Source organism: Pelophylax lessonae (genome assembly GCF_965119305.1).
Source record: "Pelophylax lessonae genome assembly, chromosome: 2".
Lineage (NCBI taxonomy): Eukaryota > Metazoa > Chordata > Amphibia > Anura > Ranidae > Pelophylax > Pelophylax lessonae.
Genome location: NC_138769.1, coordinates 437,534,985 through 437,556,930, shown reverse-complemented (window position 1 = coordinate 437,556,930; position 21,946 = coordinate 437,534,985). Strand labels below are relative to the sequence as shown.

Below are 21,946 nucleotides of genomic sequence, written 5' to 3'. Positions count from 1 at the left end.
AGCCACTGTGTTTTTGGAAATGGTCAAGGACTTTTTTTAACCAGTTCAGGTCCCCCCCCCTATAGCAGTTTTACTGCTACAGGGCGGCACCTGTCTGCTAGATCACGTATATATACATGATCTGACACTTCCGGGTAGGGGCCGTGAATGCACGCCGCCTGCGGCTCGCTTCTGCTGTGATTAACGCAAATTTGTCATGATTTGACTAAAAAAAAAAAAGCATATGGAATGCAAAGCGCAGAACGTATCAAAAAACGTGTGAAAAAATGCATCATAAACGTGTGTACGAAAAAAGCACTGCAGAAATGGATCAAAAGCAAACTGCAAAGGTGTGAACCGAGCCTAAAGTCTGACACGCATTACATTTTACATTTTTGTGCCATGTATGTAGTGGGGACACGCTATATTATATTTTGCAAAAAAAATGATGATGAAAACCATTCTTCTGCTTCCTTGTAACACAGGATCACCTCAAATGGCAAGTCCCATGTGCAATACACACTAGAGCAGGATTTCTCAACCAGGGTTCCTCCTGAGGTTGCTAGGGATTCCTTGAGAAATGGGCAATTTCTGCCTCTCAGATAAGTTTCCAATGACACCATTGTTCTATTTAGCTATCTGTAAGGGGGTGATTCTTCCCAATGATGACAAGAGAAAGGAGTATTCTTCCCACTGACTGTCACACAAATGTGTCATGAGTTGTAGATTTTTCATTTTTAGCAGGGGTTCCCCGAGACCAAAAATTAACTTCAAGGGTTCCTCTGTGTTGAAAAGGTTGAGAAAGGTTGCACTAGAACAATGTGAGCATGTGTATCTTTACACAAATCTGAGGTCTGCATGTAACTTCCAGCCCCGTCTATGCCTGCGGTTAAGTTAAATTGGATGATATCTGCAGATCAGGAGTACTGATACAATTAGATTGTTTTTCACTTGCAAGCCTGAGTAGATAACTGATGACCATGTCTTTAGCTTTGTTGGTTTCCATATTTTGTTCCCGTGACAGCTGCATGCTGATCTGCTGCACATTGTTCATGATGAGCTCTGAGGCCATAATATGAGCAGATGTACTGCAGCTCATGTCCATCATGTACTGCTTGTAGAGTTCAATGACTTTCCTCTCCAAGTATTCATTGAGAATGGAATTGGACAAGGGTTGCTCTTGGATCATGATGCTCTTGTCTTTAATGCTGCTCACTTTCCAGCAGGAGGACTCGCGCTTACAAAGCTTACTAGGCAAATCATTTGTTGCTACACATAGGGAATCCATAGCTGGGGGAATCTGAGAAGATTGAAGAAATGGCCCCTCACCAAATTCAAAGCTGGGTTTGCAAGTGTATTCAGTCATTACTGAGTTTATAGCCATGACCTGATCCCCAGCTACATGCAAGTCATTATAGTCTCTACAAATATTTTTACAGGATGATGGTACCAGATATGTCTCTTTATTGGACTGCGAGTTTGCACTTTCACTGTCAGGGAATGATTTATCAGTTTCATATACAGGATTTTCTGTTTCTTGCAACAACTGTGCCTCCATGGCGCTCTGCGCAGTATCTTTCCCTTGTGTTTCTGGAGCTTTTTGTTCAACAGATCCATATCTCCTGAAAACTCTTCTGCTTCCGGTCTCATATGCAACGGTATAATTTAGAGTGCACACTCCGGCCAGTTCTTTTCTTTCTCTAGTCACCGTTACCTCCTCCGAATGCAGTTTTGCTATGCCATCTTCACACCATGACCGAATTTTGCAAAGGTATCCCTCAGATAGCATATCTGCAAGAAAGAAATAGGGTTCATAAATCTCTAAAATCCACAATAAAAACAGTCCACTCAAAAGGTTTTTCTTAATGGCATCCAACACACCTGTCTACTTTTATTGACATTGTTAGGAGCTTAACCTCCCTGGCGGTATGATTATGTCAGGAATTATGTACCAAAAGCAGTACAATTTTTTTCATGGAAATTTGGCGTTATGTATTATAGGCCTACAATTCTTAGTAATTACTGACTTAAACCTGACCAAAACAAGAGTCTAGTAGACATCCCAGATGTGATAAATTTGAAACACAAACGCATGAATTATAATCTAATCAATAATATAATTTTATTATATAATATATAATATAATATAATATATATATATAATACAATTATATTATTGATTAGATTATAATTCATGTTTTATATTATACATATATATATATATATATATATATATATATATATATATATATATATATATATATATATATATATATATAGGTGTATGTATATATATATATATATATATATATATATATATATATACATACATATACATATACATACACATATATATATATATATATATATATATATATATATATATATATATATATATATATATGTACATACATACATATATATATATATATATATATATATATTATATAAATGTTATGTGTGTGTTTTGTGCAACGTTCAATGTTTGAATTTCCCTCCCTAATTCCGCTCCCATGCAGCATTGCTGCTGCTGGGAACGGAACTAGGAAGTCATCACACCGATGGAGGACGGACGAGCGACGGGGATCTCAGATGACTGGCGATCTCAGCAATAGGAGATCATCGCTGGATCGTCAGGAGAAGGTAAGAGACCGCTGCGCACTCTGCCCATCCACCCCGAGCGTGACTCGGGGATACCGATCCTAGCACAGAAAATCCACCCCGAGTCACGCTCGGGGTTACCGCTAGGAGGGTTAAAATCTCATCTTGGTCATACAGACATCTAAGCCACCACATTTAAATACATACAGCGTAAAGGTTTGTATCCATCTTAATGCAAAACTCTGAATCCATCAGACACAAAGATGTTTTAAAAACTTAATCGAATAAATAAATCTTGCCCAGCAAGTCAATTTATGATGTCAGTTTTTAAGCACTACAGTAGAAAAAGATTTGGTGGTACTGTTCTGGGATGCATCACTAGAAGGATCACCAGCAGAAGGAAGGAGTGTTAAGATATATGACATTTTGTTTATATGCCCTTATACAGCTTATCCATTGATCTACAGTCATATGAATATGTTGTCTGTTTGTTAACCAGGAAGTGTTTAAATAAAGTTGCACTCACTAAAAAAAAAAAAAGAGAAAAAAGAGGCAGCAGAGACTGCAGTGTGTGTTCCTGAGAAAACTAAAGCATGGTGCCTGTGTAAGTCTGTCCTCCATCAAAGATCTGCTATAATCCGGTTATCCTATCTCTTAAGGAAAAAATGGCAACAGGTTATGGGCCCAGGAGAGAGGGAACAAGCCGATGGAACAGGCTGCTTTTCGATGGAGATGAGAAAAATTATGAGCTGTGGGAGACAAAATTCCTAGGCCATCTGCGCTTGATGAATCTTAAAGAAACGATCCTGCAGGAACCACCAGACGGAACAGACCCTGTACAAGACAGGAATAAGAATGAGGAAGCTTATGCTGAGTTAATACAATTCCTGGATGATAAAAGTCTATCTCTTATAATGAGAGAAGCAACTGATAATGGAAGAAAAGCGCTGAAAATCCTGAGAGATCATTATGCTGGCCAAGGTAAGCCACGTATCATAAATTTATACACAGAACTAACATCTCTTCAGAAGTCTGAATGTGAAAGTATCACAGACTATATCATACGCACAGAAACAGCGATTACAGCACTTAGAAATGCAGGAGAGACCCTCAGTGATGGACTATTAGTGGCTATGATTCTTAAAGGCCTGCCTGAATCATTCAAACCATTTGCAATCCACATAACACAAGGTAAAGAAGATATGACGTTTACTGACTTTAAAACTCAGTTAAGGATTTTTGAGGACACTGAAAAATATCACAGCAGCACAAGCACTGATAATGTAATGAAAATCAGCACCCCTGTTGTACCAACAAGGGAGAAAGACATCATTGTCTGCTACAGTTGTCATCAGAAAGGTCACAAAGCTAATGCATGTCTTTACAGAATGAATAAGAGGAAGACAAAGTGGTGTAATTATTGCAAGAGCTCCACTCACAGTGAGACATTGTGCAGACGAAAGGCACGAGACAATGTAAAGCAGGTAGTGGATGATACAGAACAAACATTTGCTTTTAAAATAAGTGAAGACCAGTTAAACAATCCCAAAACAAAAAGCCTGATGGTAGATACAGGAGCAACATCGCATATTATCACAGACATCAAGAAATTTAAAAGATTTGACACCTCGTTTAAGCCAGAGAAACACTACATGGAGTTGGCAGATGGGAAAAGAACTTCCGGTGTAGCACTCAAGAGAGGCGACGCTGAGGTATACCTAATGGACAGTAAGGGAAGACAAAGGAGGACATTGCTACAAAACGCATTGTTTATCCCCACATATCCACAAGACATTTTCTCTGTTGAAGCAGCAACAAGAAATGGGGCGTCTGTTGAATTCAGACAAGATGACAGTATTCTGATCCATAAGAATGGTACAAAATTTGTTATAAAGAAATACAACAGGCTTTACTATTTGAACACCTATAAGGAATGCGATGACAGTTGTTACGGTTGTTATGATATTCAGACATGGCATGAAATCCTAGGTCATTGTAATTACGATGATATCTTGAAACTACAGAATCTAGTAGATGGAATGAAGATCCAAGGTAAGGTTGATAAGTCCAACCTGAATTGTGAGATTTGTATCCAAGGGAAATTTGCTCAGAGTAGAAACAGGGAGCCTGACACCCGTGCAAAATACCCACTTGAACTAGTACACACAGATTTAACAGGTCCTATAGAGCCAGTTGCAAAGGACGGATTCAAATACGTCATAGGATTCACTGATGATTATTCTGGTGCAGTGTTTGTATACTTTCTGGAAAACAAGAGTGACACAGTTCTAGCCACAGAGAAGTTTATCGCTGATACTGCCCCCTATGGGATCATCAAGAGAATGAGGTCAGACAATGGTACCGAATTCACATCGAATGACTTCCAGTCACTACTCATAAAGAAGAGCATAAGACATGAGACTTCAGCACCTTATTCACCACATCAAAATGGAACAGCTGAAAGAAACTGGAGAACACTGATAGAGATGGCAAGATGTATGCTAATAGAGAGCAAAGTACCAAAAGAGTTATGGACATATGCAGTGATGACAGCAGCTATGATTCGAAATAGATGTTTTAACAATCGTTTGAAGCAAACGCCATACAACATACTGACAGGGAAGAAACCAGACTTATCAAAAATGAAGATTTTTGGGTCAGAATGTTTTGCATACAAACACGATAAGAAAAAGCTGGATCCAAAATGCACAAAAGGAATTTTTGTAGGATATGACAAAAATAGTCCTTCTTACCTAGTGTATTACCCTGAAACTGGCAAAGTCTTCAAGCACAGACTAGTAAAATTCGTTGAAAAGGATGTAATCGAGAAACAAACTCAGACTGAGCTGTTGGACAATAATGATGATTTCTATGAGGAAAGGAGTGTAATTCCTGTATCAGGTCCAATGACTAATGAGACCCCAGATTCTTTAGAGAAGATTGTAGAGGACAAAGATGAAGACCATGGTACAAGATACCCTACAAGAAATAGAAAAACTCCTCAGTATTTAAATGACTATGTACTAGAATCTGTTGGTGATGATCAGGTACTAATGAACATAGATTACTGCTATAGAGCACATGATGTACCTCAGACCTTCAGAGAAGCTATGGAAACACCCCAGTCACAAAGTTGGTTAAATGCAATGAAAGATGAGATGGAGTCACTAAAGGAGAATGATACCTTCAAATTGACCACACTACCAGAAGGCAAACATTCAGTGGGGGGTAGATGGGTGTATGCAATAAAAAGCAATGCAGATGGAACTGAAACGTACAAAGCCAGATTTGTGGCAAAAGGCTATAATCAAGTAAAGGGAACCGACTACATGGAAACTTTTTCTCCAACTGCGAATTTTACTTCATTACGCATTTTGATGCAAATGGCAGCACAATATGATTTAATCTTGCATCAAATGGATGTGAAGACAGCTTACTTACATGCCCCAATTGATTGTGATATATATATAGACCAACCAGAAGGTTTTGAGATCAAAGATGACACAAATAAAAAGCTAGTTCTCAAACTAAAAAAGTCACTGTATGGTCTTAAGCAATCGGGAAGAAACTGGAACAAGATGCTACATGATTATCTATGTTCAAATGCATTCATACAAAATTCTGTAGACCATTGTGTTTATGTCAAACAGAACAGAGATGAACAAGCAATATTACTAATATGGGTGGATGATCTCATCATTGCTGCAAGCAATGAAAAACTACTCAATGATGTGAAGTCAACACTTGCGACAAAATTCAAAATAAAGGATCTTGGAAAACTGAACTATTTTTTGGGCATTGATTTTAGACAGACTAGTGAAACGGTGAAGATGAATCAGAAGAGATACATTTTGAAAATGATAGAAAGATTTGGTATGTCAGATTGTAAACCGAGATCTACTCCTTGTGAACAAAAATTAGATTTCGATGACAAAAGTGAACTTGCAGATGTAAAAAGCTATCGGGAGATAGTAGGCAGTTTGATTTATGTGGCTACGTGTACAAGACCGGATTTGAGTTGGACTATAAGCAAACTGTCACAACACTTTTCACAACCAAGTGTACAACACATGATCACGGCCAAACACGTACTGAGATATTTGAAAGGAACTGTCAATTTTGAACTATGCTACAGAAAATGTAAAGAGAAGTTAAAACTAGAGGCGTATAGTGATGCCAGTTGGGCCTCAGACCAGATTGATAGGAGAAGCACAACAGGATATTGTTTTAGCCTGACTGAAAATGGACCTCTGATTTCTTGGAAATCAAAGAAACAACCAACAGTTGCACTATCTTCATGTGAAGCTGAATATATAGCATGAGCTGCAACCACACAGGAGAGTCTATATCTTGCACAACTGCTGAGAGAATTGGACAGTGAATGTCAGTTTGAGCCAGTGAAGATTTTTGAAGACAATCAGAGTGCGATAGCTCTCGCAAAGAACCCAGTTTACCATCAAAGATGCAAACATATTGACATTAAATTCCATTTCCTTAGGTCTATTCTGAGTGAAGGCAAGATAGATCTTGAGTATTGTTCTACGGATAAAATGGTAGCTGATGTTATGACTAAACCAATAACAAAGTTTAAGCTTGATAGATTTGTGAGTTATATTTTTGGAGTATAGAGAGTAAAATGATGTAACTGTACTAAACTATTTTTCATAAGCAGTATAAGAGCAAGTGGGGGTGTTAAGATATATGACATTTTGTTTATATGCCCTTATACAGCTTATCCATTGATCTACAGTCATATGAATATGTTGTCTGTTTGTTAACCAGGAAGTGTTTAAATAAAGTTGCACTCACTAAAAAAAAAAAAAAAAAAGAGAAAAAAGAGGCAGCAGAGACTGCAGTGTGTGTTCCTGAGAAAACTAAAGCATGGTGCCTGTGTAAGTCTGTCCTCCATCAAAGATCTGCTATAATCCGGTTATCATATCTCTTAAGGAAAAAATGGCAACAAGGAGGTTCTGATTCCCCCATTATAGATCTTTAGTGAGACCTCATTTAGAATACTGGGGTTGATTTACTAAAGGCAAATAGACTGTGCACTTTACAAAGTGCAGTTGCTCCAGAGTTTAATAAATGAGGTAAAGCTTCACTTTGCAAAGAAAACCCAATCACATGCAAGGAAAATAAAAAAGGAGCATTTTTGCTTGCACATGATGGATGATGGAAGTCAGCAGAGCTTCTGCTCATTTACTAAGCTCTGGAGCAGCTGCTCTTGCAGAGTTCAACTGTACTTTGCAAAGTGCACAGTCTGTTTGCGTTGATGCCCTGTTCACACTTGAGTGTTTTTCAGATCGTAAAACGCTCATCTCTGAAGTCTCTAAACACCCAACAAGCACAATTCCATTCATTTCAATGGACCATGTTTATATCTGAGCATTTTGTTGCCTAAAGTAAAATGCCTGAGCTTCTTTTTTGGCAGATTACAAGTGTTTTTGTTAGATGCCTCCAAACACCTGCAAAAGACACCTGAAAATGCCTTAAAAAATGCCCAAAAAAACAAAACGCCTGAAAATGATACGCTCAGGTGTGAACCAACCTCAGTGTGTCCAGTTCTGGAGACCTCACTTACACAAAGATATTGATAAGACAGAACGAATCCAAAGACGGATTACAAAATTGGTGAAAGGTCTGGGGGATTAAACATGTCGAGAGAGACTTCAGGAACGTAATTTGTAAAATCTGGTGGAAAGCAGGGAAAGGGGAGACAGGACTGAAACCTTTAAATTCCTCAAGGGGGTGAATAATGTTCAGGAGGGCAGTTTTTTTAATATCACATTAAAATCAAGAACACAGGGACATGACCTCACACTAACTGGAGGAACTTTCAAAACTAATCTTAGAAAGTAATATTTTACTGAAAAGGTGGTTGATGCTTGGACTTCCAGTAGAGGTAGTGAGCCGAGGTAGTGAGCCAGTCAACAGTAAATTGCTTCAAACATGCTTAGAACAAACCCAGATCTATACTTAGACAAAAAAAAAAATTGGTGAAAAAATAAAAACAAAACAAAAAATACAAAACATGTATGTAAAAAAATAATAAAAAAAATAAATGGGCAGACTCGATGAGCCACTTTGTCTTTTTTCTGCTGTCATTTTTCTATATTTATGTTTCCAAGTGCTATCCACTGTTCCACTACTTGTGTACATTATAATTTGCATTTTCCATAGTGGTAAATGCACATGGGTTTCAAGTCGCCAGTCAACCCAAAACTGATAATAAAGTAAATCTGTTACTTATTAAAGTTTATTAACATGCCATACTTACAAAAAAAAGAATAGGAATACTTTCTTCTCCTGCTGCCAAACATAACTTTCCTGCTGCTATATGTGTTTGGCCAGCCTAACTTTATTAGTCTGCATGAGTACATTTCCTGTTGTTTTTTTTTTTTTTTTTCAAAAATACTTGCACTTTTAAAATGAAAGAGCAGTCTTTTGGGAAAAGGGACCCTTGTGTCTGCTTTAGGACCCATTCACGCTATCCACACGATAAATGCTTAGCTTTATCATGCGGGCAGCTATCAATTTTGGCTGTACTGAGTCATGAGGAGGGGTTGTCATGATGTGCTTTTCGGTGCATCACATAGTTTCCTTTTTTTGTTAGCTTTATTTGAGGTGCACAAAGTGACACCTAATGTTTATGTCTCCGCACAGCTGGGTGGTGATAAACAGTGTCTACATTTGTGCCATGGTAAAATGCAGCATGTCTGCATTTTAACACCACTCACTGCACCACACCTCTGGGCTGCACTGCAGTGTAAATGAGACACGTAGAAAACAATTGCCCTATTAGTGACTGGCATCCAAATTTCAGTCATCACCCTTATGCAACAAAGGATACCATTAACTCATAAGTCCTTGGTGGACTTTAAAGCCTAGTACACAGGGGCTGAATGTTGGGTGGCATTGGCCGGTTCAATAGAAACCGACATTCGCCCTATGTGTACTGGAGTTTGGCTGGCTTCTGTTGAAGGGGCATGACAAGAAAAGGTCTGCCGATCGGCTCCCAATCAATGCTCTCAGCCATTGGCTGACTGGAGTTTTCGGTGGGGGGACATCCCCCTGTCAGAACACTATAGAAACAGCTGTACTAATATTGTATAGTTAGTACAACGGCTCCTCCTGAGCTGTCAAGTACTTTTCATTTAGCCCTGCTGGAACCAGGTCCCTTTCCAGGAGGCCACCATTTTCCACTCCAGATGGCCATTATGCTGGTGAAGGTGTAGGCAGAGGTGAACCCTATACTTATTTTATGGCAATGCCCTAAAATACGACCATTTTGGCAGTATGTCAGATTACAGATTAGGAAAATTTGGACATCGATTTTCCTGATGCTCCATTATTCTTTTTGTTTCATGTCCCCTCTTTGCCCAGCAAACATAATAGGAAATATACTTTACCACATTTCCTAAAAGCAGTCAAATGATTAAAGTATAACTAAACGCAACGAGTAGAGATAGATTTGAACACCTGTCAGCTTTTATTGCTGTCTGTGCCTACATTAGGTAGATTACCCCTCTCTATTTGTCCTATTTACCATTATCATTGAAAGTGAAAGTAAAAAAAACATCCCAAATTGTGGGTTGTCCTCAGAAAAGAAATATAGGGAAAATCTTCCAATGGTGACACTAGTTCTGATGACCTGGGGCCCCTCTTGGCATTTCGTTAATTTGCAGGGATTTCCTCTCACTTCCTGTTTGGCAATGGGACAGGAGGTGAAGGGAAATCCCACAAACTGACAGGTGTTACAACCCTCTCTTGCTCTATCCAAAATGAAAAAACATTTTTTTTTGCTTTTAGTTCTACTTTAATTGCTACATTCCGAAAATGACTTGCTATTCATATCAGACAGGACTAGGTTAGGAACAGGGACTGACTGGTAACTTTTGGCCCAGGGGGCAAGTACAAACCAGAAGCCCATGGTGCAGCGACTCGCCCCCCCTCCCACTCTCCTTCTTCCCCCACCTCCTCCTGACTCCTGACCCCTATTCCATGCTAAAGCTCTGCTCCAGGTAATCTCTACTTTGCAGCCAAATCCGGGTTCCCGACCTGGCCAGCGGAGGCTGATTGGGAAGAGCTGGCCGGGGGGGGGGGGAGTCTCCAGTGGGGCATGGAACCGGCCTGTGGTCAGACACAGTTTACACCATCCATGCTGGGGGGAGGCCTGCGCTCTGTCCTTGTTTTCATCCCGCACTCGGTATGTAAGCAGCGGGGACTTTTTACTTTCCTCAACCAGGAACCCTTTAGGTATGTCTGTGGCAGAAGCAGTGCAGCCTTTTTATGAGGCATCAGAGCAGCCCGGGGGGCAATTGCCCCCCTGCCCCCTGGCCCAGTCCTCCTCTGGTTAGGAAGGTGACTGACATCATGGAGTCCAAGCTTTGGGTTACCACTTGCAATGACCAATACGATAAGTTTTATAGTATATGGGCTATCTGCCATCACTATGTGACATGTAAATAATGTCACAAAACAGTAAACCATAAGTAAATACTCCCACAAAAACCCCTTAGACAGTTATAATTGTTTCACTTCATCAAAAAAGGATAGTTGTGTATTTCTGTGCCACCTGTACACTTCCATGTAACCACATAAATTGGGAAGTAGTGCTTTCGAAAGAGTGACTGTGGAGTGCATGCTAGTTTCACTTTTCAAAAAATCCCCAGCGGCTATATTATTTGAAGATATACTTACACACTGTATCATGACACTTTAAAGTCACCATAATATATTCATATTCTTCCACAATGCTTTAGATTAATGCTAGAAGTATTCATTGAAACAAGCTTTATAGGGCAACCACACACAGCCAATCTGTGCAAATAATTGTGACTGATTTTTGCATCTCTTTTAACAATTAGACCATGTAGGGATTAAAAGTGACCTTCATCCAAATTTTCATTTGGGTAGACTAATGTGGTGTGAGATTGTCTGTCAAACAATAACAATTTTTATTGCTCAAATTGTCTCTGTTAGTTACAATTAATTCCCCCCTCATTTCCTGTTCTCGTGACACCTATATATTACTTTGAAGTATTCACTACCAAGCCAGTGACATTGTCACCAGCCCTGAGAAACTGTCCAGCATCCACTGGAAAAGTCCTGGTGAAGATTTATAGGAAAAGTGATGTTGTTTATTCAATAGATTTACTGTAATGTGGTCTTTGCTGCTCAGAGGTAGTACTACATTACAAAATTAAATGGTTGGGAGGTAAGAGCCCACATAGGAACCCTTCTGCATATTGAGCACTATAGGTCCGGTACCACATCCTCCATACATATACAAAAAGAAAACCCTAACTAAAGAAATGTAGGACTTTAATGGTACCCAAAAAAAAAAAAAATAGGGTCGCTCAGACCTTTTGATTCCTACCATGGATGGCACAATGCACATAGGTTGTAGGGGGACCCTAGACCCAGATCAATATAGATGTTATTCTGGATGGCTTCATAAAATCTGCTCTCAACTCCAGTACATCAATAGGAAACATCCCTTGAGGCTCTGTTCACAGCTAGGCATTTTTGGGCGATTTTCTGCTCTAAGCCTCAGCTCTAAAAACACTCAACAAGACAAATCTCATTCATTGCAATGGCCCCATTCACTTAATGTAAAAAAACAGTTTTTTATAACTGCTTATAAAGTATGGCCCCGTTCACACTGGGGCGACGCTACTTGCTGGGGCGACCTCTTAGGTCACGGCGCGCTGCTCGCACCGCGACCTCGGAGCGGCCGGCACGGACTTCATAACATTGAAGTCTATGCAGGTCGCTCCGGGTCGCCCCAAAGAAGCTCCGGACCCTTTTTCTAAGTCGGAGTGACTTGTGTCGCTCCTATTAGAACGGGTCCGCAGCTTCTCTATGGAAGGCGACCTACGGCGACCTGTCAGGCGACCAGGTCGCCTGACAGGTCGCCCCAGTGTGAACGGGGGCTAAGCTGGGGTTTATTTTTGCACAGTTTATTATTTATGCACAGATTATTTCAAAAGAAAAATATTTTTTATTTTTTTATTTTTGGTACAATCACATTGCACTTTGTATAATTTTGCACAGGCACTTTCAGTACATGGAACACTTTGTCATTTAGTATTTTTTAGAGATAGGTTACCATTTTTTGGTATCATATTGTTAGTAGAGCCACTTTGCACTTTTTGCATGGCGCACTTTCCATGCATATGCACTTTGCTTTAGGTTTACATACGAATAATTTATTTACATCTATTACACACAGACACATATAATTAACACATTTTTTTCCACCACCGGTGGCATATATTATTCTGAGCACTTTTTCATTGCATCATAGTGACGTGGAGATGTGGGGATAATTTGGGGGTTTTGCGCTGAATATCACTATTTTTCTTACTCTGATGCAGATTATCTGCAATTAATCAGCTGCACATCCTCATCCCTTTAACCACTTGCTGACCGCCGCAAGTACATATACTGCAGCGGTCAGCCCCTCACAGGCAGAGTGACGTATCGGTACGTCACTAGCCTGGGAGGGTCTGGGGAGTGAGCGCGCGGTCACGCACCCCCCCGCGCGTGTGACCGGCGGACCCGATGTCCGCCGGTCACTCTGCGATCGTCGGGGGAGAGGGAGAAAGGCAGTCAGTTCTCCCTGTGTAGAGACACTGATCATACGGTTCTACTATGTAGAACCGTTGATCAGTGTAACTACACCTCAAGCCACAGCCAATCACAGTTAGAATCACGCCTCTAGGGACACACACAGCCCCTCCCTCTCAAATAAAGTTAACCCCTTCACTGCCAGTGTAATTTTACAGTAACAGTGCATATATATAGCACTGATTACTGTAGAAATGTCACTGGTAACCCCAAAAGTGTCAAAAATGTCAGTCAAGGGTCCGATCTGTCCGCCGCAATGTCGCAGTACCGCAAAAAAAATCGCAGATCGCCGCCATTACGCGTTAAAAAAAAAAAACACCAAAAATGACAAAAATCTTTCCCTTTGTTAGTAAACGCGATAACTTTTGCGCAAACCAATCAAAATACGGTTTTTGCGATTTTTTTTACCAAACAGATGTAGCATAAAACAAATTGGCCGAAAATGTTAAAAAATTTTGATTTTTACTTTTTTTTTTGGGAATTTCATATAAACAAATGTGAAAAATATTGTTATTTTTGCAAAATTGACGCTCTTTTTTTGTTTATAGCGCATGATCAAAAAATCGCACAGGTGATCAAATACCACCAAAAGAAAGCTCTGTTTATGGGAAAAAAAGGACGTCAAATTCGTTTAGGTACAGCGTCGCACGACCGCGCAATTGTCCGTTAAAGTCACGCAGTGCCGAATCCCAAAATACCCCCTGGTCTTTTAGCAGCCAAATCCTCCGGGGCTTAAGTGGTTAACAATTGGCCTTGGGGTCCTTGGCGCTTGATTATCTTTTTCTATCCATAAGCTAGAGTTTGGCTTCAGTTTATTAGTATATTTAAATCTGCTAGTACATCTAGCACTCCCCTGCCTCATCTGACCGTGTGGTCCTTCATCCTTCAGTGTGGTGCTTGTATAATACAGAATGAGCATTACTGGCCAAATATACAGGGAAAACAGAAGGGAAAAAGCCTACAAAAAGAAAACGAATGCAGACAGCACATCCAATGTTTGGTAAGCTACAACATATTACATTTTTGCTAAACAATACAAAAAGGTGCGCTCAGCTGCAAATATGTGAAATCAAAAAACTGCTGCAATCAAACACTCCTTGAATAACGAGGAGAAGAAACGTTGTAAAATAAATAAGATGCGCTGTTTTTGACTGAGATATTACCCTAAAAGTGATTCGATAACATATGCAATAAATAAAATGCAGATAAGTAAACTCTTGTCACCTGGAACGAGGTAACAAGTGAATGACATCAAAAATCATTTTTTTTAATAAGTAGCCACGATCTGTTCACAAAAAATGACAAATAATAAATAGTGCAAACAGTTCATAAATAGTCCAGTGCTCCACAATTCAATGTGTTTAGTGAAAAGATGACCCTCCAACTGTTTGTAGTGCAGCTGAAATAATCCACAATGGAACGCGTGTCACCGCTGTGCTCTATATGTGAAAATTGGCTGCTTATCAAATCAAATGATCCCACCAAAAAATCATATGCGCCTTAGTGGAAGCGCCTCTGAAGACAAGTGGTCAGCCAGCTCCAGGGAATGTATCCAGGCTTATGGTGCCCCAGTATCTCGGTAATCACATCATGTGGTTATAAAAGATAATGGAAAACAATCATAGTGCATTAATGCGTACAAAGCTGGCTTATTGACCACTTCTGGACCGGAAGGATTTAGCGCCTTTTTGACCCGGACATTTTTACAAATACGGCACTGCGTTATTTTAACTAACAATTGCGCGGTCGTGCGATGCTGTACCCAAATAAAACTGATATTTTTTTTCCCCACAAATAGAGCTTTCTTTTGGTGGTATTTGATCACCTGTGCGATTTTAATTTTTTGCGCTATAAACAAAAAAAGAGTGACAATTCTGAAAAAAAAAGAAAAAACAATATTTTTTTACATTCTGATTCATAACATTCCCAATAAAAAAATTAAAACATCTAATTTTTTCTTCATGTTAGGCCAATATGTATTCTGCTACATATTTTTGGTAAAAAAAATCCCAATAAGTGTATATTAATTGCACAAAAGTTATTGCGTCTACAAGCTAGGGGAAAGATTTATGTAATTTTGTTTTTTACTAGTAATGGTGGCGATCAGCCATTTTTAGCGGGACTTTAACATTGCGGCAGACAGATCGGACCCCTAACTGACATTTTTTACACTTTTGGAGGGGACCAGTGACATTACTACAGTGACCAGTGCTAAAAATATGCATTGTTACTGTACTAATGACACTGGCAGGGAAGGGATTAACACCAGGGGCAATCAAAGGGTTAAATGTGTCCCTAGGGGGTGCTTTCTAACTGTGTGAGGGATGGGCTTGCTGAATGAACACAGAGACCTGTGTTCCTAAATAAGAGGAACACAGGATCCCAGTGTTCATAACTGACAGAACAGTTCTGTCTCCACGGGAAGCGATCGTGGATTCCTGGTGGCAATCACGGGCCACCAGACCCGCTGATCAGCTTCCCCTGTGGCGAATGGGTGCGTGCGCCCCCCGATAGCGGTCCCACAAAGCGGCATACAGTTACGTCATTTCACGGGACAGAGCGGACCTGCCGCAGTAAAACTGCGGCGCGCAGTCATTAAGTGGTGAAATAAAAATTGCACTTATATCAAGGGCAATGAATTTTAGCGATATGCTCTGAATTGGCGTATACAACAGTGTGTTCCAGGTCCTGCCAACATCCAGCAACTTCGCACCGCCATTGAAGGCCACAATCAACAACCTGATCAACTCTATGTGAAGGAGATGCGTTGCACTGCGTGAGACCAATAGTGGTCACAGCAGGTTCTGACTGGTTTTCGGACCTACCCCCAATACAGTAAAACTGCACAAATTTAAAGTGGCCTTTTATTGTGGCCAAACTAAGGCACACCTGTGCATCATGCTGTCCAATCAGCATCTTGATATGCCACACCTGTGAGGTGGATGGATTATCTCGGCAAAGGAGAAGTGCTCACTAACACAGATTTAGACAGATTTGTGAACAATAATTGAGAGAAATTGGCCTTTTGAGTACATAGAAAAAGTCTTAGATTTTTGAGTTCAGCTCATGAAAAATTGGGGCAAAAACAAAAGTGTTGCGTTTAGAATTTTGTTCAGTGTAGATGTAAAAGACCAAATGGTATGCACAATCATTCCAAGTCCAATCAGATGCACTCCAGATAAACAAAAACCCAGGCTGCCAAAGTAATCGGGGATGTTCACGATTAACCCCTAATATTGGGTCAATGACACATCTCAACTCGTTTTGCTAGTTGCAGGCCCTATCCTATATTAATTCACATGGACATATTGTTGTTATAAAATCATTGCAAAGTATATGACAAATGTACCCCATACTCATTCATGTAGGGAATGGCAGCTAGGAGCCCCCTTGTTACAGGGGGCTTCCAGTTACCGAAAAGCCCCCCACCGGCAGACCCCCACAACCACCGCCCAGGGTTGTCGGGAAGAGGCCCTTGTCCCCATCAACATGGGGACAAGGTGCTTTGGGGGGGGGGCAGAAACCCCCCTGAAAAATCCAGCAGGAGCTACAGAATATAAAAGAGAAAAGAGGCACCTCTAAGTGTAGCAATATGGTTACATTTAATGAAGGTACAACATTTAGCAATTCACATGGTTGATGATTAAAACAAGCACAAGTATGCAGGCATCCAGGGTAAAGCTGGCCACAGACTGTCCTCTGTACCACCAGCTCTCACCACTGTCTGTCTGCAATCGTGACCGAGAAGACTACCCTGCAGTTGAGCGATCTGAAAGCGAGGCATGAAGCACTCGTGGAGCGCAGTGTGGAAGGGATGAGGTCGATGGCGTTGCAGAGAATGGTGTATGTGGACAGCTTAACCCCAGATGCCTGCATACTTGGATGTGCCTGTTTTAATCATCAACCATGTGAGTTGCTAAATGTTGAAGCTTCATTAAATGTAACCATATTGCTACACTTAGAGGCACCTCTCCTACTCTCTTGTGACATGACGCTACTTGTATATCAGTACATCGTTTGTTTATCAAGTCACAATTTATTAAAACATTTTGCTTATCTTGCAAAGTGCTCTTAAACCAAGTTACTCTCAATCCAAGGTTTTACTGTGTAGAGAAAAAATCCCCAGAATTTTGAAAAAACAAACAAACATGTTTTTCTTAGTTTCTGTTACAAAATGATGAAAACAAATAATCTTTCTTCATACATTTAGGCCAAAATGTAGTCTGCTACATTACTTTGGTAAAAAATTATCCGAATCCGGGTATGTTATTTAGCCTGTGTGAATATTAAAGAGTCCACAAACGATGGTATATATTTGAAAATGAATCAATCCCGATGTACTGACAAAATCTCATTTGTTGAGGCCCTTAAAATGCCAGGACAGTACAAATACTCCCCAAATTGCCCCTTTTTAACATCAGGGGTGATCAAAGGGTTACATGTGTCCTTAGGGGGTGCTTTCTAACTCTGTGGGGGATGGGCTTGCTGAATGAACACAGAGACCTGTGTTCCTAAATAGGAGAAACACAGGATCCCTGTGTTCATTACTGACAGAACAGCGGTCTGCTGTGTTTACAACGGCAGACCGCCGTTCTGTCTTCACGGGGAGTGATCACGGGTGCCCAGCAGCAATCGCGGCCACCGGACCCACTGATTAGCTTCCCCTGTGGCGCCCCCACTAGCGTTCCCGTGTAGCAATGTACAGTTACATTGTTTCGTGGGACAGAGCCGACCTGCCGCAGTATATATAATGCTGGCGGTCGGCAAGTGGTTAACTTAATTATTACTAGCAAACTTAAAAGAAATTAGTTTGCTTTTATATAACTTACTGTTCAAAAGACAATGAGTAATGCTGGCCATACACTATACGAAAAATCGTTCAAACTCGTTTTGAAATAATGAACACTCGGCTGTGAGGGCAAACGATTTTGCCATCGTGTAATGACCGAATTTTGATCAAGAAATCATTCAATGGACATAAATGAATCCCGTTTTTTGTTCGTTTTGTCACATATGCCTAGTGCAAACAGTTTTGATGAGAAACACATTAACCTTTCAATTTACTGTTCATTCGGCAGAAATTTTCCAAACTTGTACTTTTTTTTTGACTCAAAAACATTACAGCCGATTACTGATTTGTGCCCATTAACTAGCCAAAAAATGCACAAACTGTCCAGATTTTTGAACGATTTTTCATCTAGTCTATGGGCACCATTAGGCAAAAATAAATACAGTGTACATTTATACATGTTATGAGTTTAGGATTAGAAATGTGATTAGGATGACTTTGTTTTGTATCAATTCTAAAGGGGGGCAGCTGTCATAAAGGTAGCTACAATGTAATCATTCAAGGGATGATTTTGACTGTGCAACACATAGGACTTGTTATTTATATTTCACATTTATATTTCACATAGGACTTGTTATTTATATTTCACATTTATATTTCAAATAGGACTTGTTATTCAGATCAACAATTAACCATGCTTTTTAGATGAAATCCATCTTTTACCAATGAAGTCAACAAAGTGTCCAATCTTTGGCTAACAGGAATAAAATGTCACAATCAGCCCAAGCCTAATGGGCCATACACGCTATACAATTGTCTTTAGATTTTTTTCCTTTAGATTTACCAAAACCATATAATATGAGGTCAAACCTAAACACTTTCAATTTGTATGCAATCGGGCAGGTCCCTGAACTACATAGTTGAAGGTAAATCTACAGGAAATCTAACAACAAAAGTTGTATAGTGTGTATCCAGCTTAATTGTTTCTGCACTTGTTGTCACCCAAAGCCCACGTGGCTCCACTATAAATGTGCACTGGTAGACGTAATTCTCTGTCAATGACACTGTGTATATGAATTAGAGAACGTATTTAGTTTCCTACCTGGAAATATCCGTCTTGTATTCCAAGAAAGTAGAAGCGCTTGAAAAAAAATATTGAATGCCTATCCCTTTGCTGAGCCAAAGGTTCTGAGCAGTATGACAGTTGTACTATCCCTCTAAAGATCTGTTAGCACAGAAAAGGAAGTTGCTATTGCACAAATCTTAATATTGATGTTCAGTGACATGAACTTCCTCTTTTTTTTGGTGTGGTGAATGCAGAACTTCCACACTATGTACAGTTGCAGTCATACACTACTGGCTTAAACAGCATAATAAAACACAAATAAAGAAATTAATACACTAAAAAAATAGATTTTTTTCAAGGCAATTCAACTTAATCTAACTTCTTGACATTCATATAAAGCTGAGGTTTAGTCTGCTTATATTTTTCTTTTCCTGGTTTTTTTTTCCCTCCCCCTTTTCCCCTCATCAACATTTATTCTATTTTTTTAAATAAAGCTTTTCTATTTTTATTACATACATTAATATAGTGCCAGTGATGTCACCACTGAGTCTCTGTGCTTCTCTATGTAATGCAGGCTGATCATTGTTGGTGAGAGGGCCTTGCAGGGCTCTGTGCATAGCTTTCTGAAAACATTAACCTCCTTAGCGGTATTCTCGGGGTTAACTTTCAGTACCAAAAGCGATAACCCAAAGCCACACTCGGGATTACCCCAGAATGTTACTCACCTTCCCTGCGATCTCCTGCCGTCCTCCCCGCTGTCCTCGCCACCAGGGCCGGTGCAAGGATTTTTGCCGCCCTAGGTGAAACCTCATTTTTCCGCCCCCTTGGCTCCACCTCCATTGCCCTTCCCACTTATTCCCCTACCCTTTTATTCACTGTTACCAAGGGGGGGGGGGGGAGAAGGGGGGGGAAGAGGGGGGGAGAAGAGGGAGGAGGAGGGGGGAGGAGAAGAGGGAGGAGGGGGTGGGAGAAGAGGGAGGAGGGGGGAGGAGGGGGAGAAGGGGGAGGGGGGAGAGGGATGAGGGGGGAGAAGAGGGAGGAGGGGGAGGGGAAGAGGGAGGAGGAGGGGGGAAAAGAGGGAGGAGGGGGGGAAAAGAGGGAGGAGGGGGGGGGGGAAGAGGGAGGGGGGAAGAAAGAGGAGGGGGAGAAGAGGGAGGAGGGGGGAGAAGAGGGAGGAGGGGGGGAAGAGGGGGGAGGAGGGGCGGTGAAGAGGGAGGAGGGGGGAGAAGAGGGAGGAGGGGGGAGAAGAGGGAGGAGGGGGGGAGAAGAGGGAGGGGGGAAGAGGGATGAGGGGGGGGAGAAGAGGGGGGGGGATAAGAGGGGGGGGAGAAGAGGGAGGAGGGGGGAGGAGAAGAGGGAGAAGGGGGGGTGAAGAGGGAGGAGGGGGGGTGAAGAGGGAGGAGGGGGGAGGAGAAGAGGGAGGAGGAGGGAGGAGAAGAGGGAGGGAGGAGGAGGGGGGAGAAGAGGGAGGGAGGAGGAGGGGGGAGAAGAGGGAGAGGGGGGAGGGGGAAGAAGAGGGAGAGGGGGGAGGGGGGAGAGGGGGGAGGGGGGAGAAGAGGGAAAAGGGGGGGGAGAAGAGGGAGGAGAGGGGGAGAGAAGGGGGAGAAGAGAGAGGAGGGGGGGAGAGAAGGAAGAAGGAGGAGGAGGTGGGAGAAGGCAAAGGGGGGGAGAAGAGGGAGAAGGAGAGGGAGGAAAGTTGAGAGAGGGGGGCTTAAAACGGGGGTGTAGATGAGAGAGAGGGACCTGAGAGAGGGAGGTGAGTGGAAGGGTTGAGAGAGAGAGGGGGGCCTGAGAGGGGGCGGGGGAGTTAGGGGGGAGATAAGAGAGATCCCCTAGCCCTGTCTCTATCTGCATTATCCCAGTCTCTGTCTGTCTTCAGATCGGATCGGCATATGTATGATGAACAGTACCTTTCATGCAATGCTGTCAGTCTGTCTCTTTGATCTGCTTTCAACTTTCCAGTTCCAACGACTCCCACAGCAGCCTGCGCGGCGTGCCTCCCACTCGTCTTCTGTCACAGCTCGGTCCTCCCAGTCAGACTGTCCTCCAGCTCTTCGGCTCTTCACGTTAGAGAGTGAAGATGAAGTTGGAGCAGTCCATGCTCTGGAAGCACGGGTACACTGCGCCCGCTGCTTCTCGTCTTTTCGGGGGGCGGGTCAGGGGGGGCGAGGTAAAGGAGGAGGTGGTGCTGCAATTGGAGCTCTTCTCCCGATTCTGCCCTCAGCCGGCCCCTCACTGATCACAGCCGCGTGGCAATGGATGTTCAGCTGCCTGCAGCCCGAAGGTGCTGTTGATTGCTGCTGCGCCGCCACAGACAGGGCCTGTGTTAGACAGCGGGGTAGAGGATGAGGCGCACTGACAAAGTCCAGGCGCCCACTCCTCCCAGTGGAAAGTAGGTAACCCAGCGGCCGTAGCTGCGCCCTAGGAGGCAGTGCGCTCTAGGCGGTTGCCTAATTTGCCTAGCGCTAGCACCGGCCCTGCTCGCCACCATCCTCCCTGGTGTCCTCACAGTCTTTCCCCGCTCTGTGCACGGCCGATTGCCTGCACTTGCCATCCGGTTCCCTTCCCTGCGAGCGTTTGCGACGCAGGGGGGTAGAACCGGCGGCAAATTCAAAAGTGTAAAAACACAAATGACATGATACAAAGCTGTGATCCTAATGGATTACACTGTACTGTATCATGCCATTTCACCACAGGATTTCACCTGGTGACTTTTCCAGTGCCCTGCCTGTGCTTTTCCAGTTCTTTGTGCCTGGAAAATTTTGAACGACAATGGCGTCCAAAAAGCGTTCTTTTTGCGCAAAAGCGCTTTTAGACGAACTGGAAAACCGTGACAGCTATGCTGAGAGGACTTCGGGAGGACCGCGGGGAAGGACGGC

General features: G+C 41.9%; 1 protein-coding gene across 1 annotated transcript; it reads right to left on the bottom strand.

Annotated features, from left to right (window-relative positions):
* Window positions 1-868: 868 nt before the first annotated feature.
* TASL (TLR adaptor interacting with endolysosomal SLC15A4) lies at window positions 869-19,234 on the bottom strand (the record flags this gene model as incomplete). Its single annotated transcript, XM_082247831.1, has 2 exons — window positions 19,104-19,234; window positions 869-1,770 (listed from the first exon to the last, which is right to left on the bottom strand). The coding sequence occupies exon 2, from the start codon at window positions 1,766-1,768 to the stop codon at window positions 869-871; it is 900 nt and encodes a 299-aa protein (XP_082103957.1). The 5' UTR covers window positions 1,769-1,770; window positions 19,104-19,234.
* Between the last annotated feature and the right edge of the window lie 2,712 nt (window positions 19,235-21,946).